Genomic DNA, 26,720 nt, shown 5'->3' on the forward strand with positions numbered 1-26,720 from the left:
TCTAAATATGTTTTTTAGTGTTTATAAAAATAAATAAAAATGATTTAATATAAACTTTAATTTTTTTTGTAACAAAAACGTTTCATGATTCTCGTTTCATGATTCTCGTTTCATGATTCTCATGCAAATGATTATTCCATATCCTGCTACCATAAATGCAGAATCGCACGTTGCAAATGATTATTCAAATGCATATCCTGCCCGCAATTCAAGACACATTAGTGACGATTTTCTTTTCAACATATTTTAAAAAAGAAATATACAATTAGGTTTAATATAAACTTTTTAAAAATCAGCAGCGTGAACATTTAATGATTGAAAATTATTAAAAATTAAAATAATGAATGCACCAACAAACGTCGTTCAAGACAAATCAAAATCACTACTCCACCAACTCAAAATCACTACTCCACACAAAATTATTCTAACAAGATCTAATGTTAATGTGAGCGCACATTAACATGCACTTCTGGAAGCATCAGTTCTGGAGGCACGCACTTTGGGAGCAGGTGTCACAGCAACTCTCAAAGAAACTCTAAACATGCATGTTAACGTGCAGTCTTTGGGAGCAGGTCTTTGGGCACAAAGTGGTGTAGGTCTCGATCGGAGCAGTGCTCAAAAAACCAAATGTTTTTTGGGGGGCACAAGTCTTTGTGCGCAAGTTAACGTGGGGCACAGGTCTTTGGGATCAAAAAACCAAAGGTTTTTTGGAGCAGATCTTTGGGCTCAAAAAACCAAAGTTTTTTGAAGTCATTTCCCAACTGGCCAGAAATTGTTTAGAGTGCATGAATGTATCAATCCTTCATGTCAATTTCCAAGTGGTCATATATATTTTCTGACCACATGAATTGCTTTGAATACTTAGCCATGTTCTAAACCATGAATTGGAAGCATAGAAAATGCGCATTGAATTTGATTGAAAACACTGTTAATATGACAAAGTAATTAGTCCACTACAAAAAAATCCACTGGTACATACTGGTTCTCTAAATTAATAACCTATTACATGGGAATATTCACCCCCTCACCTCTCTCTCTCTCTCTCTCTCTCTCTGTGCTATCAAGAGTCGGTCCCCCCCCTTTGCCTTGCGCCTCCTGCCTCCTCTGGCTGCCCACCTTTTGCCTTGTACGCTTCTGAAGAATGCTACGGGCTTGATGTTGAACGCCCTTGACGCTCACTATGATCGAAGATGCAAAACACACGTTAACGTGCACAGTAAGTAGTGAGCAGCGTGCGCTCTTTGGGAGAAGTCGCAAATCAGCAGTTCCCGCAAGGTCTCAAATCGGCAGCAGTTCAAATCGGCAGTTCGCGGCAAATCAGGTCAGTGGAGAGCAAGGCGTGCAGTTCGTCAGATTCATCAGCAAGATTCAAGCAAGGCGTGCAGTTCTGACTCGTCAGCAAGATTCGTGAGATTCGTCAGTAAGATTCTAGCAAGGCAGCAGTTCTGACTGATAAGTAAGCACAGTTTTGTAAGCTGATTTTGTAGCATTGAGTTGTCACTGTGGAAGAAATTTTTCGCCTTACTGTCCATCAAGTTATTGGACACCTCCTCGGTGGTGGTGATGCAGCCATTACCCTCCATCTGGCCTCGATTCTCATCCCAAGATTTTGTCATATTAGACTTTTGGCTCGCTATAACAAGCCTTATACTACCCTTTAGCCAAAGCTTGGTTGAAAGGTGATTGCATCTTACTACCATTTAGCTACACAGGTTAATGGTGATAGGATTCATCTGTTGGACTTTCATCTTCTGTTCTTGTCCCAAAGACTGGTTCTTTTCTTGAGCATTGAAAGACTTCATTGCTCTTATTTTTTGCGCTTTCCATGCTCATTTTAATAGAAATAAATTCTGCAATGTTTGTTCACGCTACTTTTTCAAACTTTAGTTTCAAATTTTCAAGAGAGTTGGAGCCTTCCTACATGAGATTTTGTCACATTAGACTTTTGACTCGCTAAAACAAGCCTTAACTACCCTTTAGCCAAAGCATAGTTTAGTTTTGTAAGCATAGTTTTGTACTGCTAAATAGTATGCAATACAGAGCCTCTAAATAAAGTATGCAATATAGAGCTTGTAATTAGAATATGCAGCGCAGAGCTTGTAATTGAAATATGCAGCGCAGAGCTTGTAAATAGAGTATGCAATATAGAGCTTATAAATAAAATATGCAATGTAGAGCTTGTAATTTTGAGTAAAAACCTTTTGTATATGCATAGACAGTTCAGTTTTAGAGCTTTTAATTTTTCAAGTGTAGGAAATTTGTCAAAATTTTGTGCTGATTGCCATGCTAGTGATAGAGCTATAAATGCTTTCAGCAGTCTTGGTTTATGACGACATGCGGATATACTGCAGTCCAAGTCATCAGAAAATGGTTTGAGTACAATCTTGAAAATTGAGCCTCAAGTTAACAATGTTTTCATTGTTTCAAGACAATTGAAGCAAAGCTTGTCAGAATTCACAAAAAGAAAGTGCGGTCTCTTGAGGCTTTCAAAATATGGTTATGAGTGTGAGTTGCACATGCAGGTGAGAAAGCACCTGCGAAGTGTGAGCGTTAGAGCATCTGTCATCTGAGTATCTACGCAAAGCTTGCATCTCCATGCCAACATCACCAAAAAAATCGGAGAGGAGCAATGGCGGGACGTAAAGGACGTCCTCCTGTAAGGTACATTTTCTCATGTAGAGGTGCCATTATTATGCATGTAGAGGTGCCCGTCGATGTGCATGCCTAAAAGCAAATTGTATAAAAAATAATGTATATATTTTTACAAAAGAAAATTGCTTCTAGAACTACCCGTTGACGAGAATGTTTGTAGCTTGCTAAATTTTATTTAGTGTCTAAAGACCTGCATGTTAATGTGAATGCCTAGAGACGATGTTTACATATGAAAAAAAGCTTTCAAATCATCCAAGCTTTCAAGTCAATTAGTGTCTAAAAACCTGCATGTTAACATGCATGTTTAGAGAATAGTGATTAATGTTTCAAAAGAGATTATTTTTGTTTTTATATTCAATATTAAGAAACCCTCATGTGAGGTGTCCATTGGATTATTATATTTTTTGAAATTTTGTTTCACATTCAAAGGAGGTGCTGTCCAAATATTTTCAAAGATTGATTGTGTATTTTATTGAAGGGCAACTTAAAGACCTGCATGTTTAAAACCAATGTTTCATTAGAGTAGCAAAATATATTGTTGTATTTCTAGAATTTATTTTTATGCACAAAAAAAGTTCTAGTCATACATGTTACATGTTAGCGTGCATCTTTACAATCAATGTTTTGTTGGAGATAGTATTTATTTTTTGTCTTCAATCTTTATTTTTTGTCTCTTCCAATGGACTATTTAAAGACTAAATTCTGTTTGAAACATTGCTTGTAACATGCATGTTGACATGCATGTTAACATTCATGTTTAAAGGCAATGTTTTCATTGTTAACGTTCATGTTTAGAGGCAAGTTTTCATTGCTCATAGACATGCATGTTAAAGTTCATGTTTAGAGGCAATGTACAAATTTTTTAAGATGTTGATTGTGTATTATATTTGTAGTCCATCTCGTGGAAGATTAAACAAAAGTCTACGTCATGAAAAGTCTACACAACCACTTGAAAGTAGTGAACAGGTGTCATCAGTGTCAGTAACAGAAATGTCAGAGTGTCATGGCATTGAAGAGGAAGAGTTTCACTCTGTGGATGTTGACCAAGGGTCTATGCATGAAATTGATGACACATTGGCTCCTGAAGAAAACGAACTTCAAATTATCCCTTGGGAAATGCAAGATGAGGTAACTGCAGCTGCAGAGATTGACGAGGAGAAAAATATTTTTATGCATAGAGGTGCCGATGTACTTCAGACCACACATATGTTCAGTTGCTTCGAATGTACTCCTATACCTTTGTGTAGGTTGATTCCATATGCTAGAGTCAGAGGTTTAAGAGATGATTTAGATGGAATAAAAACGGCTTTTGCAAGGGAAGGATATATGCAAGAAAAGGGAGCTTTCATTGTTTCACTTTGGACATTTAAGAGAGACCAAACCATTGCTACAGGTAAGTTGAAGCTTCTTAAATTTTTAAAGTGAATTTCTATTTTAAAAATTCTTTTTGAATTCACTAATTTTGGTTTCTTGTTTTGAAGATGACATCAAGGAAAAGTGGGATCCTCTTTGGATAGAAATCAATGAGGAGTATGAGTTGGAGCTCAAAAGCAAACCAAGGTTTGCAGATCTGTCAGACCGCATGTTTTATGTTTGGGAGGGCAACCATCGCACACTTGCATGGACTGAAGATATCAAAGAGAAGTTTTCCACCTCAAAGGAGAGACATTGTAGGGTCCTTTGTACTATCATAGATCCCACCAAGGTTCCTGAGATTGCATTGGTAAGTAGCTTGAAACGAATGAATGTGTGAGTATCTACTAAAGCATATATCTTTTTGTTGAATACTTTATTATGGAAACAAATCAATATGGGTTTTTGCAGTATGAACATGCATGCTTTGGTGGCCACTCACATACGGGATGAGATTGTGAACACCAATCACATATGTGCAGCTAAACATGAAAGCTACCTAAAAACTCTCCCCGACAAAGACCAGAAACTAATTGCATCTGTGCGAAGAAAGTATGCTAAAGGTGCAAAACCTTGGTATCCACTCACACGACGCTACCTTGGCATGCTAGTTTATGATGTGAGTTTTGTTTTTTTTTTTCTTGCAAATTATTTTTAAGTCATTTGAATATCTCTTAGAAAAATTGATTTCTTTTTTAGATTCAAATAACTAAAGAGAAAGAGTCTAGATTGACTCAACTCAAGCAAGGAATGCCTGTAGAGGATGTGAAGAAGGAGGAGAAAAGCATTCATCGTGAGATAATACATAAATATCAAGAACGCATTGGAAAGGTACACTTCACCAAATAATCAAGCAATAGTCAATTGTGTTGATTGTTGTTATGGATGTGAAGTAAAACTTCATGCTCTTTGTATTGTGTTGTAGCTCTTGAATATTTTGGATCCCAATCTTGGGACAGACTGGTTGGCAAAGATTATGTCACTCAAATGGGGACATGACAGCTGGGCAACTTTAGAGAAGCTAAATTGATTGCACTCCATGATGCCCCTATGCAGAATAAAATCCAATGGGTTTCATTACTCGAGTCTGATAGGATCACAAGGACTGCTTTTGGTTTGAAGAAGGGAGATAATTTGTTTCGACAGTGAGTATGATTTACTAGTTATTTAATGTTTGTCTTGCTTTGTCTAAGAGATAATATTTGTTTAAATAACACAACTTTGCTTTTTTTTTAAATTTGTAGTTGGCTGTGTAGAGAGGGCTACCTTGCTCGTGTCTATGAGAGAGCAACACAACATGTTTTGGACAATTCAAATGTGCCAGGAGGGGCACCATTTCCACATGAATTCACATTGGGGTTCTACTTTGATGAAATTAAGTTTGAAGCTAGGCCTTTTCTCTATCCTTTGGAGGTTTCTTTGGAGGTTAAAAGCAAATATGTAGAGAAACAAGAACTCAAGAAAGTTGATACTTTTCGAATGGCAGCTCAACGATTGGCTTACAGGTTTGTAACAATTTTGATCTTGCTTTGTATGTCACTATCGAGTCATGTGCTCAATGTTTTTGTTTCTTGTTAGGTTTTTGTCACTTTTGGTTTCAAAGGGGATCTTGCCAACTCTCCCATTTGTGGTGAGACAGTGGGCACAGACTGCGTCAAAGGACACATATATGTACCCCCCTAGCATTCCCACTTTGACAACATGGGAGAGAGATACATGTCCATGGTGGTTAGATATGGTGCAGGGTCACATCCTCGAGAGAGAGAAAGAGCTTCGAGAAACCATGCTTAGGGATGCAGCAGCAGAGGCGAGACAACCACCACCTGCTACTTCAAAGGCGAAACAACCAGGTATGCTTATGTCATTCTTTAACTTTTATGTTTTCATGCTGTTGATTCTTGTAAGTTCAAAAACTGTTGTATATGTCTTTTAAGGTGTCCACTTGTCTAGTGAGAGGATGGAGACTGTGGTTGATACCACTATTGAGAAGGATGTTCTAGAGCATGGTAAGTGTCAAAATTTTTATTGTCAACTTTTGTTAATACTTTGTGAAAAAGTTCACATATCATAAATATGTTGTCGCAGACTCCTCGGGCTTGATTGTTGTTAGGCGGAGCATACAATTTTTCTATGTTTTGGAGTCTCCTTTGCTAACGTTACCCAATGCTTCCTGTTGATACACGATGTATTGCTATTGTTGGCGATTACATTTCTATTGCTGCAAATTATAGAGAGGGTACTCGCAATGCATCATGGAATCTTGTGCATCAACATATGTCTCGAGTTCGCTCAAGTGGTGTGACATACACTCGTGGGGGAAAGTCTGTTTCATGGGCCGTAGATTTTGTCTTCTTGGATCTTCCTTTTGGTGGATTGCATATTGGTTCTTCTTCTCCATCTCGTTGGGATATTTGCACTGAGGAGCATGTACGATCTGCTATCCATTTGACTTTTTCTACACTTGCAGATTTTGGATGGCTGCTCATTATGGCTTCTACTGCAGGTATTTGTGTTGTGTTTAATTACTTGCATTAATATTATTTCATAATGTCGGTAGTTTTTTCTTACAAGAACTTATAAATAGGAGAGGTTATTGGATGGGTGGAGAGGTTCTGTCGTGCTTCATAGATGGTGGTACATCGTCACATTATAGTGCTCCATCATAGTTCATATGGATATGTTGAGAGTTTATCTGGTTGAATTCAGGTATTGTTTTCACTTCAGTATTGTATAGTTTTGTTGAGGCTCTTTCTTCAATGTTTCTTCAATGTTGTGGTTTTGTAATTTGATTTGCAGTGCCTGTGCTCTATGCTACTTATGGTACACAGGATTGGGATGCAGCCAGCATGCTTTGTGGCTGAGAGCACCACTATGTTATCTCACTTGGGTCTCCAGCCTTCAGATTCGTTCATGACACACCATTTTCCTGAGCCTTCCTTAGCTAGATCAGGATCAGGGATGCCTTGGAGGGGTGAGATGCAGCGGAGCCAGGCTTTTGTTGCAGCTTTTGTTGAGCTTCTTTGTCGATGTGGAGGTATTTGTTTGGAGCTTGGGTGTGGTACAGCTTCCATTTTGGCTGCATACTTATCATTTGAACGAGCATGTGCTGCGCTTGACACCGACGAGTCTCTTATTAGAGACTATGTGGTTCCCTTGCTTTGCCCTTAAAAGCGAAGCCGAGAGGAGGCATCTACCTCTCTAGATGTTGAGGATGAGGGTGACATGCCATCGCGTGTCGACCCTTATGATGACTAGTGAGACTTCGCTCCTACTATGACATTGACATTACTTTTGTGTTTTTGATCTTTATGTTGTGTTTCACTTTTTGGCATTTATGTATCTTGCGTAAGAATTACGTCTAATGTTATTAGATCCATAGATTAAATTTTGATTACATGCATAATAACTACATATACTTTTGTTTGTTTGTGGAAGTGCATTGCCGATTTATGCAGAGGCAACGGCTCAAAGAATGGCGAACGAATTGAGATACGACTTTCGTATCTGTGAAATGCGTCATAAACGCAATGTTTTCATTGACGACGAATGCGACTCTTCATAGAGCCTAAGAATTATTAGCGAGTGCTTATGATGTAGAGTTTAAGTATACAAATGGACATATCATTCCTTCTATGATTTTGAAAGTGAATATTTTGAAATCCTCATGTGAGGTGTCCATTGGACCATGGTTAGTTTGAAATTTTCTTCATTTTACAAAGGAAGCTTTGTCCAATTTTTTTTATGAAAGGCTCTTGTATTAATGATTTGACAACATAATTTGTATTATGTATAATACATAACATTGTGAATTGATGAGACGAATGCGACTCTTTCAAGAATCTAGAGAATTGTTGGCAAGTGTTTGTGATGTAGAGTTTAGTTATTAACAAATAAGATAGTGTTTGTGAAAATGTAGCTTATTGAGTTCATTTTCTTGTATTATGATTCACTTCCCTATTTTGTTTGCTCTGTGTTTTGGGTCTTTATGTTATGTTTCACTTTTTGGCATTTATGTATCTTGCAGAAGAATTACGTTTAATGTTATTAATGAGATCCATAGATTGAATTTTGAGTGCATGCATATTGACTACATTCACTTTTGCTTGTTTGTGGAAGTGCATTACCGAGCTATGTAGAGGCAACGGCTGAAAGGATGGCGAAGCAATTGCAATACGACTTTCATATCTGTGAAATGCGTCATAAACGCAATGTTTTCATTAATGACGGATGCGCCTCTTCATAGAGTCTAGAATTATTATCGAGTGCTTATGATCTAGAGTTTAAGTATTGACAAATGGACATGTCATTCCTTGTATGATTTTGAAAGTGAATATTTTGAAATCCTCATGTGAGGTGTCCAATGGACCATGGTTAGTTTGAAATTTTTTTCATTTTACAAAGAAAACTTTGTCCATTTTTTATGGAATTCTCTTGTATTAATGATTTGACAACGTAATTTGTGTTATGGATAAACATTAAGTCATTGATGAGATGAAAGCAACTCCTTAAAGAATTTATGGAATTATTGGCAAGTAATTGTGATGTAAGGTTTAGTTATTAACAAATTGGATAGTGTTTGTAATACTATAACTTGTTGAGTTCATTTTCATGTATTATGATTCACTTTCTTAATTTGTTTGCTAGGTTTTGTGTTCGCTTGAAAAACGTCGCTCGGGGTATGGTAAGAATCAGAATTATATTGTAAAATGTCTCTCTTGATGGGAGAATCCATAATACAAAGCCTTTTGAAGGGGGGACCGGCTCCATGCAAATCTAGTCCTCAACTGTTGTCAATTGAGTAATTTCTTTCTCTTTTGAAGTATTTTTCATGCTATCTAAATAGGTGTTATGCTTTTTGTTGCTCTCTCCACCCAAGCACTCTTGTTATTCTCATTAGGAATCTATTCTAATGAAATTCTCACTATGTTCATGCTAATTTCTACTTCACACAAGTTACTAGGCCATTAAATGTTACATTGGTATTAGAGCACAAGGTTTCTCTTTTCTTGATCAAGAAGGGAGGTCCTCAAGCTATCTATAAATGGTTGGTATTATTAATTGCATGTGAGTAAGTAGAATAGGGATTTTTCAGCCTTGCAGTGCGCTTGCCTTTGTGCAGTTAACGGGGCATCACCGTTGAGAGCTTTGGTCTTAATAGTGAAGTCCTACGGGGCTTTCCTATGTATTAACCACTATTGAGCTATTAGAAGCTTGACAAGAGCCGGTGATGTTTTGGTGTTGAACGACCCTCTCTTCTACTCCTTGCAATTAATGGTATTCGAGCCACAGGTATAGTAGCTTGAGTGTTTTTTCTAAAGGGGTAAAGAGGAGTAGCAACTAGGGCTTGAAGTGCCAAAGTACACCTAAAAAGTTTACACACCTAAAAGTTGTTAGAATGGCTAACAATAGTAAAGAGAGTGAAATTAATGTTGATAAATTTGATTTTGCTAATGAGTAGGCTACTAATGATGTCCCTATGCTTGTTAACTATCTTGTTTATAGGCTTCAAAAAGACATGGGCAATCCATCCCTCCAAAGTGAAGTGCAACGGCAACTTCATGCTCATGGGATTCTCCAAGCTCCCCACCATGAAGAGAGAGAACCTAGGAAGCCTCCTTGTGAGACTTCCAAAAGAGGTCTCTCCGATTTGGGAAGAAGAAGAGGATCCATATGAAGGGCTCAAAAATTTGCTCCTTGATGACGCATCTCCTTCTCAAAAGAGAATTCAAGAGAACTCACCAAAGGAATGAGAAAGAAGTGAGTCTCCCCACCTGGACGGAGATGGCTCCACAAAGATGGCGGGCTAAACGCTCTCCATCACCTCCAAAACAAAGAAGACCATCGCATACTCATTCACACCATACTTCAAAGAGGGATGACAAAAAGCAAGAGAAGAAAAAGGAAAGAAAGATGACACCCTCATCTCCATCTTCTTCATCCTCTTCCTCTTATGAGAGTGATGGTGAAGACAAAGAAGATCAAGGCAAGAAAAAGGTGATAAAGAGGCCACCCTCTTCTCGATCTTCCTCAAATTCTTCACCTTCGGAAGAAAGTGATGGTGCAACCTTTGAACCATCAAAAAGAAGAGGCCATAGGAAATCCTATGCCGCATGGAAGAGGTCGTCCAAGCTCAAGAAGTCCAAAGGGGGAGGGAAGAGCATCTCTTTCCTTACCTATGCTGGAACCTTTGGTGATACGGACAAAGTCTTGGCCTTTATCCAACAATACAATGCGACGTTTGGAGATGAGGGCTTCACGGAGTCCACGCCATGTAGCTATGCACTTTCAAAAGTCCGCCAGGCAATGGTGGTCTAGCCTACGAGCCAATAGCGATGCTCCACGAACATGGAAAGCTTTAAGAGCTTCCATCATGAGGCAGTTTTTGGCCACCAATGCCAAAGATAAAGTACTCACGGAATGGAGAATCTTGAAGCTCTCTCCCTACAAATCCATTCATAAATATGTAGACAAGTTTTGGGACTTACAACTCAAATCCACTGTCTTTAAGAAGTTCGATTTTGGAGAGCAAAAGCAATAATTTTGTGCGGTCTTAACTGAAGAAATGGTGGAGTATGTCAACTCCCAAAGGCCACACACTATATCGGCGGTTATACACCATACTATGGTGGCTTCTCAAATCAATTTTCAAACGGGGGCTAAAAGAAATTTTAAGCCCATAGAAAACAAGGGTTCCAATGAGCCTAAGAGGAAGGACAATGTCCAAAAGTCTCCTAAGGGCAACTCCAACAAAGCTAAGGAGAAGGAACTTTACAAAGTTAAAAATAAACTCTCTCCTGAAGAGCTTGAGCGTTATGGAGAGCAAGGGCATACGCACCGCACTTGTCCCCAAAAGAACACCCGCCATGAGCCTCCTAGAGCTACCTTGGTCGAAATCCAAGTGGAGGAAACTCACCACAAAGGATCTCCTCTATGCCATGCTTCGAAAAGGTAAGAGAACATGATGCTTTTATTCTCTTTGACCCTGGTTCTACTCACAATTTCATATCCACAGAGTTGGCCACCAAGCTAGGCATACAAGCTTACGAGATGGGAGATGTCCTGCCTAACAAACCTCCTTATAGAGTTTCTCAAGCTCAACAAGAGGAGATTATGCGGCAAGTTCATGAGTTAGTTGAGAATGGCATGGTTAGGCATAGCTCATCTCCATTTTGTTCTCCTCTGCTATTAATGCAAAAGAAAGACGGCACATAATGTATGTGTGTCGACTATAGAGCACTAAATAGGATCACTATCAAGAATAGGTTTCCCGTTCCATGGGTAGAAGACCTATTTGATAAGCTACAAGGGTCCACCTACTTTAGCAGGATTGATCTAAAAAGTGGCTATTATCAAATAAGGATAGTTGATCAAGACACTGTGAAGACCGCATTTTGCACTAAGTTTGGTCTTTACGAATACATTGTCATGCCTTTTGGCTTGACCAATGCACCAGCCACATTCAACCGCTTGATGGAGAAGCTATTAAGGCCTCACTGAACCTTTTCTAGAGTGATATTTGATGATATCATCATCTACTCTAATTCATTAGACAAACACAAGCAACACCTCCAGGTAATATTTCAAGTTCTAAGAGAGAATAAACTTTACGTTAATAAAAAGAAAAGTGAATTTCTTACAAGAGATTCAGTATTTAGGTCACATTATCTTTCAAGATGGAATCCAAATGGATCCATCAAAGTTAGAGGTAATAAAAGAATGGCCTAAACCAAGGAATTTTCATGAACTAAGAAGCTTTATAGGTATGTGTGCATACTATAGACGCTTCATAGAAAAGTACTCACTAATAGCAGGACCATTACATGACCTAGCAAAGAAAAATGCTAGGTACACATGGTCTATCAAGGAGAACAATGCTTTTGAAAAGCTTAAAGAAAAGCTTATCTCTCAACCTGTGCTTATAGTACCGGATCTCTCAAAGCCATTTGAGGTCCAATGTGATGCTTGTGGTGATTGCCTTGGAGTTTTTTTGCTCCAAGAAGGGCACGCCATAGGCTATAAAAGTCGAAGGCTTGACCCTGTTGAGCAATCTCTAGGCATTTATAAAAAGGAACTCCTCACAATTCTACATGCCTTAGACTCATGGAAGCACTATTTATTAGGGACTCCTTTCATTCTACGAACGGATCACCAAAGTCTTAAGTACGTCATGACACAGACCAAGCTCTCTGACAAACAAATGAGGTGGGAAAATTTCCTTTTGCAATTTCATTTACATATTGCTCACATTGATGGCAAGCATAATCAAGTAGCCGATGCACTCTCAAGACGGCCAAGAGTGAATGCGGTTTCCATAGAAACTCACAATGATCTATCTTCTATGATAGATGAGTATGCTACTGATCCCGATTTTAGAGAGGTGATTTTAGACCTTGTACTAGGGAAGAAAGAGGAACCATTTACTTTACAAGATGGTTATCTTCTCTATAGCAATAGACTATGCGTTACTAACTCACTTCGTAAAAAAGTGATGTATGAGTCTCATGCTCCTCCTTATGCGGGGCATAGAGGGATTCAGTCTACGCTAAAGGGGATTGAAACATATTTCTATTGTCCTACCATGAAAGCAAACATACAAGAGTATGTTTCTAAATGTGTGGTATGCCTGAAGACGAAGTTTGATAGAGGGAAGCAACCTGGATTGCTTCAACCTTTGCCAATCCCTAATTCACCATGGGAGAGCATATCCATGGATTTTATCTTTGGATTGCCTAAGTCTATCCATGGGAATACGGGAATATGGATGATAGTAGACAGGTTTAGTAAACAAGCTCATTTTATACCTATCAAGAAGACTATCAAAGCCCATCAAATGGAAACCCTCTTCATTTCACAAATCTTCAAGTACCATGGCTTGCCAATGTCTATAGTGTCGGATAGAGATCCTAGAATGACCAGTAATTTTTGGAAGGGTATGTTCGAGAATTTAGGAGTAAGGCTAAATTTCTCTTCGGCCTATCACCCGCAAACAGATGGCCAAAGTGAAATAGCTAACCTAACAATTCTCTATCTACCAACATCCTTTGTAACGGAAGTAGATCAAAGATCCCAATGGGAGAATTACTTACCCTTAATGGAGTATGCCTACAATAACACTATACATACTTCCACTGGAAAAGCACCGTTTGTGGTAATAGAGGGAAGATCAAAAAGTCCCTTGCTACTTAAGGTACACGAGAAGATCTTCGCTGCAGATGAGTATAGCCGAGAACTACAAGAATCTTTCCAAAAGATTAAGGATGCTATCTCTATCTCTCAGCAAAGGCAAAAGGTTGTTGTTGACAAGCACATAAGAGACCAAGCCTTTAAAGAGAATGATTGGGTCTTATTAAAATTTCCCAAGGCTCGCTTAAGGCACACAATAGGCAAGAATCCTATGGGACACCAAAAGTACTATGCTAAACTAGCAAAAAGGTACTATAATCCCTTCCAGATTCCTGGGCCAATCAATGAGATGGCCTATCAACTCAAGTTTCCCATCCATTGGCTCATACACAATGCTTTTCATGTGAGCCTATTAAAGCCTTACAAAGGAGATCCACCTCAAGAAACAACTATTGACGACTCACCAGAAATTGAGGACCAAGAAGAGGTACTGCAGCCCGAGTCCATTCTCCAACATGAAGACAAGGTAAGACTATCCAACGATATCTTATTAGGTTTAAGACTTATCATTTTGAAGATGCTAGATAGATGCAAGGCATATAATTAAAGGATAACCTAAACCTTGTCAATGCTTACACTGCTTCTTAAGAGTAAGCAAATGTACAAATGTTAAAAATGAACAAACTATTTTTGTCTTATAAGACTCTCTTTTTATTTATTGTGCACAAAAATGAAATAGTATACATTGTTAGATCAAGCTTGCGGAGATGACGTCTCCCAAACACCAAGTAGAGCTTGTCATTCTACTATGGACGATTGATAGGACTAATGTGCAGACATGCTTGTAGAAACTTAGGTTCTCAAGCGCCAAATGGACTAGTCATCCATTCTGGAGCGACGTCGTTGGGTAACATAAGAATCCTCTACCCGCTAGGAAAAAGGACTAATGAATATGCTTTATCTTCTCTACCCCATAGTCAAGGACGACTATGATTTTAAGAGAGAGGTAATGTCATAATAATCAATATCTAATTTTCCTAAATGATTTTCTCATGTTAAACTCATCATTTAATATGGGGAAGTGCCAGGAGAGAAAAAGCTAGAATATTGGTTAAGCTAGCAGACCGGCCATAGTAGGGATCCAAAGGAGGGAAAATAGGGATCCAAAGGGGGGGACCGTCTGCAAAAGAGTAATGTGCAACAATGGGCTTAAAAGACCCTAAGGTTCAGCCCATTAAGAATTCCAAAATGCTAAGGCTCTAAAATTCAAAGGTTGTGTCTAAAGGTCAAAAGCCTAGGGAAATTGGATGATTTGTGTGTGTCCCAAAATTCTTTCTCAAGGCCTACAAACGAGGGGGCGAGCCCAAGAAGTAGGGGATGAGAGAGAAACTCACACACACACAAGCTTGCTTTGTACACAAGTGGAAAGAGGGACACATGTCAGCTCCCTAGCCTAGATGCCCACAAGGTGTACTCAATTAATCCTATTGGATGGCCTTGGAGGTAGACCAATAATAATTAGGCTAGATTAAGTCTAGTTTAATCAATTTAAAAACACTTAATAAAAGAACCAATAGGAATTAATCTCTCTAGAAGACTATTGGACAGTCTCCCCAGGGGTCCACTGAGCATTCAACAACCCAATGGCTTGCCTGATTCCTATTGGCCAAGAGACAAAGGGGTCCAATGAGATTTTAGCTGCATTAACTAATTAGCAAAATCTCTCACAAAAGGGGAAACAAGGACACGTGTTAGAAGGCTATCACTTGTGCTCCTGAAATCCTATTCGTTAAGCCTAGGGAGGTCCAATGGGGTGTCTGCATGAGAAAATAGCAAGAGGGGTCGATCGAGAGAGAGAGAGAGGGGGGGCTGATTTTTGAAAGGAATTATTGACTTACACACTCACACAATCTATGTGTGAATCAAGAAGACTCTCTCTCTCCTTCTCAAGCTTTAATGGAAAGCTTATCACCTACTCCAAGCTTGTGAGAAGGGAGGCCTACACCAACAACTCTTGTCTTTGTGATGCAAATCCAACCAACAGCCAAGCTTCAATGCACGCTCATCTCCTCTACCATGCTAATTACTAAGCTAAGCTATGCTAATATGAGTGATTATGTGAGGAGATGTACATCTTTCTTGTAAGACTACTCCTTCTTCCTCTCAATCTACTCTCATACCCTGCTAGCTCTCACCATCTTCAAAGGTGTGTGAGGTCTTGGGTTTCAGACCGTGAGGGAATTGATGTTGTGTTTGATAATTATTTTTCTTAGTGCTTGAAGTTTCCATCTTCATTTTACTAGCTAGTATTGAAGAAACACAAAGAATTGTATTGTAAAATGTCTCTCTTGATGGGAGAAACCATAATACAAAGCCTTTTGGAGGGGGGACCGGCTCCATGCAAATCCGGTCCTCAACTGTTGTCAATTTCTTAATTTCTTTATCTTTTGAAGTATTGTTCATGCTATCTAACTAGGTGTTATGCTTTTTATTGCTCTCTCCACCCAAGCACTCTTGTTATTCTCATTGGGAATCTATTCTAATGAAATTCTCACTATGTTCATGCTATTTTCAACTACATACAAGTTACTAGGCCATTAAATGTTACACTATTTATGAGAGCAAACGTGCCACTAATAAGGTTTTCTTGATGAAGAAGCTGTTTGATCTTTGTATGAAGCAAGAGGGCACTATCTCTACTCACATTAATGAGTTCAATATCTTTTTCACTCAGTTGACCACTTAGGGTTTGGTCTTCGATGATGAAATCAAATGTATCTTCTTGCTATGCAGTTACCCTCGTCTTGGGATATATTCTATACTGCAATTAGAAACTCATCACCTGGTACTCGTGTTGTGTACAATGACATCCTTGGGAGTCTATTTACCAAGGAGATTCACAGGAAATCTCTCGAAGGCAAGAAGGATGGTGATGTGTACATTGATAGTGATAAATAGATGGGTCACACTCAAAGTCGTGCCAAAAGCAAGGAACATGGGGGCTCATGCAATAATTTTGGGGTTCTATGTGTAATGTCGATTACTATCATTGCCATAAAAAAGTGCATTTTAAGAAGGATTGCAGGAAATGACAGCAAAGCAAGAAGGGTAAACAATCCGGTGACACTTCTAAGTCTGATGATTCAAAAAAAGGCAAAGAAAAGTTAGAGGAGATCAATGTGCTAGAGTCTTCAAATGCTCTTATTGTAGATACTCTTCATTTGGTTGTTATGCCACTTACCTCTGACGTATTGTTCTTCATAGCAGATCTACCTGTCAAGGCTCTTGTTACAAAAGATGCACAATATGCACAGAATTGGATAGTTGATTCTGGTGCGAGTTTCCATGTGTGACAGCGCATAGAGAGTGGTTATCTACTTATTCTCACTCTTGTGGAAAAGTGGAACTTGGTGATACTTGTGAACTAGACATTGAGGGTGTCGGAAATGTCAAATTGGATCTAAGGAATGGCACGCACTTTACTTTATGTAATGTTAGACATGTGCCCAAGCTGACTAAGAGCTTGTTTTCTGTTGGTCAACTTGATGATTTGGGCTACAACGCCACATTTGGCAATAATTTGTGGACTATTTTTTATGAAAGGTACCCTTTTTATTTTTCTCAAGTGTTTCACATGTGCTGCCTTGTACTTTCTTGTGAATCAGATTTGGTAAAAGACTCGTGTGTGAGAAAAATTTTGAGCAGTTAGAATCACGAGAACCAAGTATTTCATGTTCGAGGGCTGACTAGAGGCTATACCTAGAAGACCTTGTAGCTAAGCTACGATAAAAGGAATTTCTCATGAAATCATCGCCTGACTGATTACCTTTTCTTTGACCCCCGAAAGTCTTTTTAGAGTGATTCCATTTTGATGTGTGTGCTTATTTTGTATGCCTTGGGTTTTTTTCTTTTCAAGGAAAAGCGCCCACACTGGGGACCTCTAGGGCTCTAGTACCATAGGCGATACATGTGAGTGGAGTACCAAATCAAGCTAAGGTTTCTCTTTCAGCTTAAGATTTTACATTGTGGCACTTTGATTTTTTGTTTGTTCATTGTCAACATTTTAATTTTGTAACTTTGGGGGGTCATATAACACTGTTACCCTCCCCAAGCTCATCACACTAGTACACTCCCTTTATAATACTTCAGCTAAAGGTCAATAGGGACTAAGCCCACTAGAAAGCCCTAGTACATTTCACACAATGCTGCCTAAATCGGATAAAGACCCTAAGTAACCATTAATTACTAGGAAGGAACTCCCCATGGTATTAAGAGAAGATCTCTAACACCTAGCTTGGTCAAACTAGCTTAGTCGGACTGCTTGATTTTTAAACCTAGGCAAGTGATTATGACAAAAAATTACATTGAATTTAATGTTTGATACTAAGAAAATGCACTGAATATTATGATACCAATCACAATTAAAGCAGAGAAACATGGATGCAAAAAGATAAGGGGCAATGTTAATGGACAAGAAACACCTGTTTGTGTTGATGGTCACGCTTGATTTGAAGTGTGAAGGAGAGAAATATTCCATGAAGGTCCAAATCCTAACCACAACAAGACGTTCCTGTACACACAAGGAAACACAAAGAATACCTCTAGGAGGCACATCAGTGGGAAGAAAGAACTTTACTAATCACTAAACTCTAAAACAAAAACACTCTTATCGTACTAATCTTACCTACTCTCCATCGCTCGAGTGATGAGGATCAAAGGTGTTTGATGACATAGGTTTTTGTTTCAGTGTACCGGATGTGAATGTGTAGGTCTGGTCAATGTTTTGACTTTTAGTGTGCATACTCGTTTGCTAATTGATCTTGCTCTTTATTATTTTATTTTTTTGTGAGTATAAGGCTTTTTATATACATTCCCTAAGATTGGGAGATTGAGAGGTCAGGGAGGAAGGTTGAGAGGGGATTGAGTGAATGATGACTGTCAGCACACACTCCCCCTTACTTAGGTAGATCATACCGTTTGAAATGAGCTCGTCACCCTTTGAAACCAATTGTTCCAGTTGGTAATAGGTGAGTATTTTTGCCAGTAGTTTTCTATTACCTTAGGTTCCTCGTCAAGTTGCAAGGGTGGTAAGGTACTCTCCCAGGATCAAACTTGAAGTGATTCATCATGTGATTCTTGAACACTGGAAGGTGTGGATTCCTTTGTAGCATCATGAAGGTCCACTATTGTAGGTGGAGGCTGTGGAGAAGCTTTTACCTCTATGGATGCATTACATGAGGAGCTAGAGGCTTCATGGGACTCCCCCCTTCCCGAGCTAGGTGGAACAAATTGTTCTTTCTTTGGTACCCAAACTAGCTCAGGAGCGGGTGTGTAACATTCTGTGATTTTTTTCTTTCCGTGATTATTGATTCGTTTGGGAGCTACAAGATTCATGAGACCCGTTGAAGGCATGTTGATCCCCTTGTTATGTCTCTCTAACTCAATGACCCTATGGATGACCTCACAAACTGTTTGTTGTTGATCCTCCACACTAGTAGCAATTGTAGATTGTAGGACATTAACCAACCCACGTGATAGGTGTGACTTGTGTGTAGGTCGGTTAGAGTTTTTGTTTGTAGTTCGTACTCCTAGTTCTCATTTAGGAACGCTCCATCTAAGATTGAGGAGATAGGGGTGTCCTTTGAGCTAGATACAATGTTTCTCTTTATGGGTTGGCCCTTAGCGGTTGCTAAGTCAGGAGCACTCGGTTGCTCCCCTAGCAAAGATATTGACATAGGAGCTTTTGATTTTAACTCTCTTTGTTGCTCCACCTTGCGTAAGCTCTCAATTTCCTTTTCCCTCACTGCAAGGACATACCGCTCAACCTCTTGCACTTTGGCAAGGCTTCTACCATCAGGTAATATAACCTCCGAGGGGAATATCTCTGAAGAGTCAAGAGGTGCAGTGAATGAAGTATTCACGTGCACATTCTCTAAGGTCATAGAGTCTATGCTGGTCATGAATGGCGAATTTACTTCCCCACCCCCCTCATTTACATCATTAGCTCCATGTTCGGAGCGAGTGGCTCTACTAAAGGTTTTCTTCAAGCAGCTAAGCACGTTCGGTCCGGGTTGTGGGCCCATGGCATGCATGTCTTGGCTTGAGATATCGGGATTAGGAATTGGGAAACCCTCCATGACGTCGTAGTCAGAGGAAGAGTCACTAGCTGTTATGTTCGGGTCTTGGTTTGTACTACCTTGGGTCCCTGCCGAGGGCCCGAAACCTAAGGTAGGTGGATATTGAGAACTCGCGTAAGTCGAAACTCTCTAGTTGCTCTGTCTCTAGCACACGACCATAGCACAGATGCATGTGCCTTTGGCACCCTACAAGCGTCGGTGAATAACCTCGAAGGTTAACCGCTTACTTTTTTAGGCAGTTGTTTTTACTCGGTTTTCTTTTTTTTTAATGTTTTCTAATGATCGATTTTTTGATTAAGGTGTGTGATAGCTCAAAACAAGCGTATCACTCAGGGGTCGTGGTGTGCTTTACAGCACAACATTCGGTCACCTGAAGCTCCGTTGGTACTCAAAAAAGTCAATTTTTTGCTACGTGTGAAGCTAAAATACATAATGTTAAAGGGCGATTGAGGCCTGAGCCTGAGCCTGAGCGTGAGCTTGAGCTTGAGTCCGGGCTTGGGTCTGGGAGATATTCCCAATCCCAGTCCTACCTTTGAATTTTTTTTAATCAATATATATATATATATATATATATATTATTTTATTTTATTTTTTAATGGATAAGGTCACCGCGGCCTGCACGAGCACACACACACTATACCTACCTACTTATAACTAATACACCTACTATTACACACTAACACGCTTCATTAGCTCTCACAGATCTACTGCCTACTTACTGTACTTTGCATTACACAGAACTAACAACCTTAATACTAATTGCTTATAACAGAGAAAACACAGTAACCTTTCAAAACTTCATTAACAAAGAAATACATTGTAGCAACACAAAATCCTTCTTCTCGACACACACACCTTCCTTCCCTACCCTTCCTAAAATTGAAATTGCACCACTAAAGAAGCACAAAGTTCCATTCAAGCTTAGTGTATGGCATTCCCCGGCAACGGCACCAAAAATGTGCACGTATGTCACACGTGTCAATGCAAGGAACTTGCCAATACACTATGTGCAAGCCACAAATGGCCCCAAGCACACAACAAGCCTAAACTAGTAAGTTCAAAGATGGCGATGGTGTGTCACTCACCGCTCTACGCTTGATGTCGTGGAGGATTCCTCGCAGCAAAGAAGAAGGAGCCACCGCCACGCCGCGCTCAACCGCTTTGCCACCGCCGTGTCGCCGTCGCAATGCTTGATCGCACTCTCTCTCTCTCTCTCTCTCTCTCTCTCTCTCTCTCTCTCTCTCTTCCCCTCTCTCTCATGCATACACACACACAAAGAGGTGAAAAAAAATAAGATGGAGATGGAGCAAGAGCACTCTTCAATTGCACAAATGAGAGAATGAGTGAATTTTAGGTTTAGTTGACTTTTATATGAGCTCGCCCCATTCACACTTGGGCGCCCATGCTTAGCCAACTAATCCCTTGAATTTTCCAGTTAGAGTGTGCCTCTCATCGGCGATCACTCTTACCCTTTTCCTATTGGATCGACAAGCCCGATACCAGACTCTACCAAATAAATAATACGGCATCCGTCTTAGGTGATAGGAATGTGCATGAGGGTTAACATCCTGGTAGGTGATACAATGGTGGAGAAGAGGAGCATTATGTGCCTAACTATCCTCAATCGTTGAGAGAAAGAGGAGGCATTTACCCGCTGTTTGGTAGAGGTCAAGGTCAGTTCAATGGTCCAAGAGAGAAAACAATGGAAAATCATGTGCAGCCAGCTCCGCCAAATGGAGGTGAAGTCCCAAGGGTCAATATCATCAGGGTGGATAAGCAAGATGTCAGAGTTTTGGCCAACAAGAGGGCAAGAGTTGAGAGAGAGAAACAGAGCATGAAACTAGAGCTTGCAAGGGTAAAGAGAAGTGTACGAGGGCAAAGAGAAGCCTGAAACTAGCAAAGAAGGAGACACCACAAAACCAAGAAAGTGGATTTCCAATTGGGACGTGGCTATCCCGAGTAAGATCTAGTAAGTGATGCTTAAAATAAAAAATAAAACATTACTTTTGGTTAGTTGTTGGCTTTAAATCCAAAATTGAGGAGGCAGTGGTCCACGAGTGTTAGCACTAGGCTGCCAAGAGCTAAGGGGAATGTGTATGCGATGCAAAACATGGCCTTGAGGGTAGGTAGCTTGCCGATTGATGTTCTTCCATTGGTGGAAATTTTTATAGAGAAAATGATGCCGATACATGCCTTTATAGATGGCAGGGCACAAGTTTGTGTCATGACGGAAGCAGCTATGAAAGAGGTGGGAGTCAAGGTGATAGCAAAGTTGAATGTGCAAATGAGGATGGCCAACCATACTAAAGCTAGGTGTCTGGGTGTGGCTCAAAATGTGAAGGTTAATGTGATGGGCATATATAGAGTGCCTGATAGACCTTTTTTGTGATGAAGATAGGTGATAATTCTTATCCAATCATTTTGGGTAGGCCGTGGCTTTTGGCAATAGGTGCTAAGCAGAATTCAAAGAGCAAAGTGTTTACTTTGTCTAACAGAGAGAAAGGGAGACAGGTTGTGCTAGATTTGAAGACCAAGGAGAGAAATTATCATCCTATGGAAGCTAAAGGTGAAGACAACACAGCACAACAAGATACAAATACGAGACAGAGACGGCCTATGATGAAGGTTACACTAGCACAAAGGAAGAGGAGCGAGGACGACATGTTGAAGATAGATGAAGATTTTTTCGGAGTCACCATAGACGACTCCCCTCCTAAAGAAAAAGGTATGCAGCCTCAAGCTCATGGTTTAAGCGTAGAGGAGGTCTCAAGCATGTTAAGTGAATATTTGACCAAGGGTGAGAAGGAGAGTTATGTTCAACTATGTGAGTTCTAACCCAACCTGCTTGCGATGGAATACAAAGATTTACGAGGTGCAAAGGGGGTAGAGCACAAGATTGTTTTCAAGGAGGGACATAGAACTAAAGCACAAAAGCTAAGGAGACTAGGGGAGATCCAAAAGGAGGCCCTTTGTCATGAGGTCAATAAGGTGCTGGACACAGGTATCATATACCCTGTGAAAGAGTCAGGGTGGGTCTCACCAGTGGTTATAACCCCTAAGAAGAATGGGAAATGGAGGGTGTGTGTTGATTACAAGTAGGGATGCATGATTTTTTATTCAACATTCATTTTATTGGTCAATTAATACGTTTCAAATATTTATTTGCGTGTATTATTTGCTGCCACTTCAGCTTTATTCAAAATAACATTTACTGCTTACATATCGATCGAAAGACTATCAATTGATACAATATTGATTGAAAGAGTGTCGATCGATAGGGTACCGATCAAAATAGCATTGATCGATATTGAAATAGTATAAAAAGCCCATATTTATGTGTTTTAGGTACAATTCCCTTCACCAAAGTGTCAGGTTACCCCGACATAGAAAGGTTGAATTGTCAACTTAAAAAATCCTTTGATTTTTTAAGTTAATAGATTTTTTAAATGTCAAAACATTTTTAAAAAAAGGATAGATTTGATTCATCTATAATTCTAAGCAATAGAAGTTATCCTTTAACTCTATTGTTTTAGTATAAATAAATAATTCTAGGCACTAGAGGCTATCTTTTTAGCTATAGTGTCTTAGTGAAAATATATAATTCTTAACATTAGAGGCTAACTCTTAGCTCTATTTGTTTTAAAATAGATAAATAAATAATTCTAAGCATTAGAGGCTATTTTTAAAGCTATAGTGTCTGAGTGCGAATGTATAATTTTAAACATTAGAGGCTATACTCTTTGTGCGTAGATGTAGTGTTAACTCAAACAGTTTGGAATATATCATTTACTAGGTAGATAAGAATTGATTTATTAAAATAAACATTTCTATGTGCAATTAAAAGGTTACCAAAGGTTATTTAAATTGTAATACTTATATACTTGGTTGTTTGAGTAGGCCAGGTCTCCTACTTCTAAGTATGGATAAGATATACACATACATGTAGGGTCTTTTGGTTGTCATGAACAAATGTTGTTACCTCCATATAAACATGGAATAGGTCCATTTAGTGCCTGTTGGTTGTTATGAGATGATTCTCTTACTTCCAAGACTTAGTGAGGTTTAAGGTATGAAGTAGGATTCACTTGGTTGTTATCTAGCTTATGCTCTTACCTCTAAGTGAATATGGTGGATCACCTATAGAATCACTACATTGTGATCGAGAAAAAGCTCTTACCTCCTAGTGAATATTAGTCATGCATAGTACTTAGGAGTCACATGGATGTTATTGAGCTCATGCTCTTACCTCTATGTTGATATAGAACTTAGAGACCTCAGTTATTTTAGGGTCGATTGGTTGTGTTTGAGCAGTAGCTCCTACCTCCAAGAGACATAGATAGTGGAATGTGAGATGAATCCATCGCTCATCTAGGTTGTCTTGAGCAAACGCTCTTTACCTCCTAGTAGTCAAGAAAGTCATATCCATTGGTGATTTTCCCTAAAATATTATCTGAACACTATTCATTCATCATTTTAATTTAGCAAATCATATCTATAACCTTTTATCTTTCTCATTACATTATTATGGTGAAAAATTATAGTCATAGTGTATCTATTGATTGTAGGATATATTTTGTTGAATTCAAAAATCATGGTGCGAGGAAAAGAATGGACATATGTGGAGGGAATAGAGAAAGGCAAAACAGTTTTGTTTATGGAATGCAAACATTGTGGACATAAGTGGCACAGCAATGCAACTCGCATCAAAGAACGTTTATTTGGCACTAGCCCCAATGTGAAAGAATGTGGAGCACCTCCTAAAGACATATGGGTCCATTTTTCAAGGTATGTAAAGAGATCCAAACAGGCATGACTTCTTCCTAAGAGACAAAAGGGTGTGTTAGGTGGGTCATCTATCAACATAGAAGAAGTGAGTGTAGATAAAGAGGACGTGCGAGCTAGCCAAGGAGCTTCAATGGGAACAACCCGAACACCTCAAAGTCCTTACACTTTTCCAAATGGTGCCATGGTAGGGATGGATGCAAGTCCCGGGACATCCAATAGAGCCGGTACGCGTGGGACTCTACACGTAGCATTCACTGAACATGACATGCTCGAATTTCATCTAAAGTGGACACAAGCCTTCAAGGCTTGTGGAATCCCATTAATGTCATAAGAAATCCTCAAAGATGTACTAATGTCAACTGCAAAAAAAGGATTTATCTATCTTGATTATAGTAAAATGCGAATAGAGTATGTGGACAAAATCAAGAGCAGTACAAAAGTGATTCTTAAGCGAACGGTGCTTTATGAATGAAGTGCTTTTTTTGAAGACTTGGAGAAAAATAAAGCATATGTAAACTTGTGTACATCTTTGTAACATGTGTCTCATTCATGCACCCATGAAGATAGCCACACATGCGATCGAAGTACACTTTGGAGTGCTTCAGACTCATAAATGGTGGCGGAAGAGAGGTGTAGCAACGATGAGATGGAGTGGAAACTGGCTTCAAAATGTTTAGATAATGAAGAGGTTGATGACCTGGTGCCTATGATAGATGGAAAAATGTAAACATCTTTTCATGATAATGTATCTACTCTATTTCATTGTAGCTCACTATTGAGCTATATATCTTACTATTTTGAATTAAGAGCAACATGCACACCTTTGGACAATGTATAAGTCTTCTCCATTACGTTTTTCCAAGTATTGAGGAGAATTTGCATAAACATAAGTATTGAGGACATGTTGTGGCAACCAAATAGAATAACATTAACACATCCTGAACAAATTGACATCTACAAACCAAATTCTCAACAAAGTCATCAATATGCACCTCCAAATTGAATTCATTGCAATAAACATAGAGAGAATACAATGCGTCTCAAAAAAGGACGAGGTAATTTTCCATTAAAATCTCTAACTACAGTCTACGATGTCTTTAAGAAACTATGATATCTATCGCTTCTTCAAGATCTGCATTCAATGCTGCCTTAAGCATATCCACTATTTCTTGAATATCTGCCTCCCTCGTAACTTGGTCCTGCCTCCTCAGACAGGGGAGAGAGAGGACCATATCGCGCTTTGTATCTGGAAAACTTTTGTGATAAAACAACTACTACTATTTCTTTGGCTGCCAACTTCTCTTGTAGCGAGAGAACACTCTCTCCTTGGCTGGCTAGTGTAGCCCCCTGAGACACAATATTAACAATTTGTTCATGCTCATCTGGTAGGAGCACAAACGGACTCTTTCATGCAGGTGGAATTGCTTCCCCATGACATGCTTGTGCCCTTTCTTTAGCTCTTCCAAGTCCGACACCAGCATTGAAAGGACGGTCTGTCCAAAGGACGCACTTCTCCATTATATCTTGCATGAAGACTTGTTCGATGAAGTACATATGGCAACTTGATTATTTCTAGGTAGAGTGCACTCCTTTTGGTTGAAGCATACAGGAACACATGCGCAAGCCCTTTGTGTTGAAAAGATGAGATTTTCAATGATGCCAATGCCTTGACACGACCTGACCTCTTGAACAGTATGTCTCTCACAAAAAGGGAGGGAGAGCACTTGTGTACGTCTTCCAATTTCATTGGTTCGCCCTCCAAACCCTTGGTCTCTATAGCCTCAACAAAGAATAAGGAGAGGTCTTGAGCCCCGTAATGCAGGCTCTCCTCTCTGAGGATGCGTTTAGACTCCTTGTGGTCGAGCTCACCGTCGACATTGGGAAGAGCGTATGGGGCTACCATTTCCTATCGAATCACGTGATAATAAAATATTAGATCAAAATGATAGATATAGATTGATCAGAAAACTACAATTGATGGCATAATTAATGTTCAACATACACAATTTTAAAATTCACATCTCTCATCAATTTGACAACAACAATGTAATAAAATAGCATGAAATTTCAAGAAAACGGACATGTAATAAGACAAAGTTGTTTCATTACAAAGTATAGATACATTCTCAAATTACAAGGTATGATTTCAATCATTGGATGGCCTCAAGCTTGCACTATCTGGGAACCTGTGACCAACACGCTTAATGCCTTGTAACATGTTGAGGAGATCATGTGAGGACTTGCACTAGGTGGGATTGGGAGATACACAAGTGCGCAGGACTTCCTGAGTGTCATCATCCTTAGGTAAATATTTAATGAGTTCTTGAATGAATTTACAAAGGGAGTAGATATCTTGGTTGCGCGTGTAGACTGGAGGATTTGTGGATATACATTCGGGAGCCACCCACCAATATCGCTTGCTCCAGGTTTCCCTTGTAGATGGGAGAAGATCTGGAAACTTCCAAAATGTGTTCTCTGTGGGGAACAAGGTTGCACTACCCCAATCACATACGCCCACATATACTCCAGCCCAACCAAAATGCAGCAAAATATTACTCCCATGAACATCATTGTGAGTGGTTATACACGTGCAAAAAGATGAAGGTTCGG

The 26,720-nt window shown here is 39.3% G+C and overlaps 2 protein-coding genes across 2 annotated transcripts; both read left to right on the forward strand.

The window, feature by feature from the left end:
- The first annotated feature begins 1,038 nt into the window (after window positions 1–1,038).
- On the forward strand, window positions 1,039–4,647 carry LOC147424776 (uncharacterized). The gene is made up of 5 exons (XM_086499948.1): window positions 1,039–1,456; window positions 2,523–2,661; window positions 3,546–4,045; window positions 4,134–4,375; window positions 4,477–4,647. Exons 2-5 carry the CDS (start codon window positions 2,630–2,632, stop codon window positions 4,516–4,518), a joined length of 816 nt encoding a protein of 271 aa, XP_086356074.1. The 5' UTR covers window positions 1,039–1,456; window positions 2,523–2,629; the 3' UTR covers window positions 4,519–4,647.
- Window positions 4,541–7,386, forward strand: LOC147424777 (uncharacterized). The gene is made up of 11 exons (XM_086499949.1): window positions 4,541–4,684; window positions 4,765–4,896; window positions 4,991–5,028; window positions 5,160–5,210; window positions 5,310–5,570; window positions 5,644–5,915; window positions 6,000–6,071; window positions 6,151–6,237; window positions 6,533–6,568; window positions 6,650–6,771; window positions 6,862–7,386. Exons 1-10 carry the CDS (start codon window positions 4,670–4,672, stop codon window positions 6,691–6,693), a joined length of 1,008 nt encoding a protein of 335 aa, XP_086356075.1. The 5' UTR covers window positions 4,541–4,669; the 3' UTR covers window positions 6,694–6,771; window positions 6,862–7,386.
- The last annotated feature ends 19,334 nt before the right edge of the window (window positions 7,387–26,720 follow it).

This window comes from Adiantum capillus-veneris, chromosome 25 (genome assembly GCF_014529385.1).
Source record: "Adiantum capillus-veneris isolate H3 chromosome 25, ASM1452938v2, whole genome shotgun sequence".
Taxonomy (NCBI): domain Eukaryota; kingdom Viridiplantae; phylum Streptophyta; class Polypodiopsida; order Polypodiales; family Pteridaceae; genus Adiantum; species Adiantum capillus-veneris.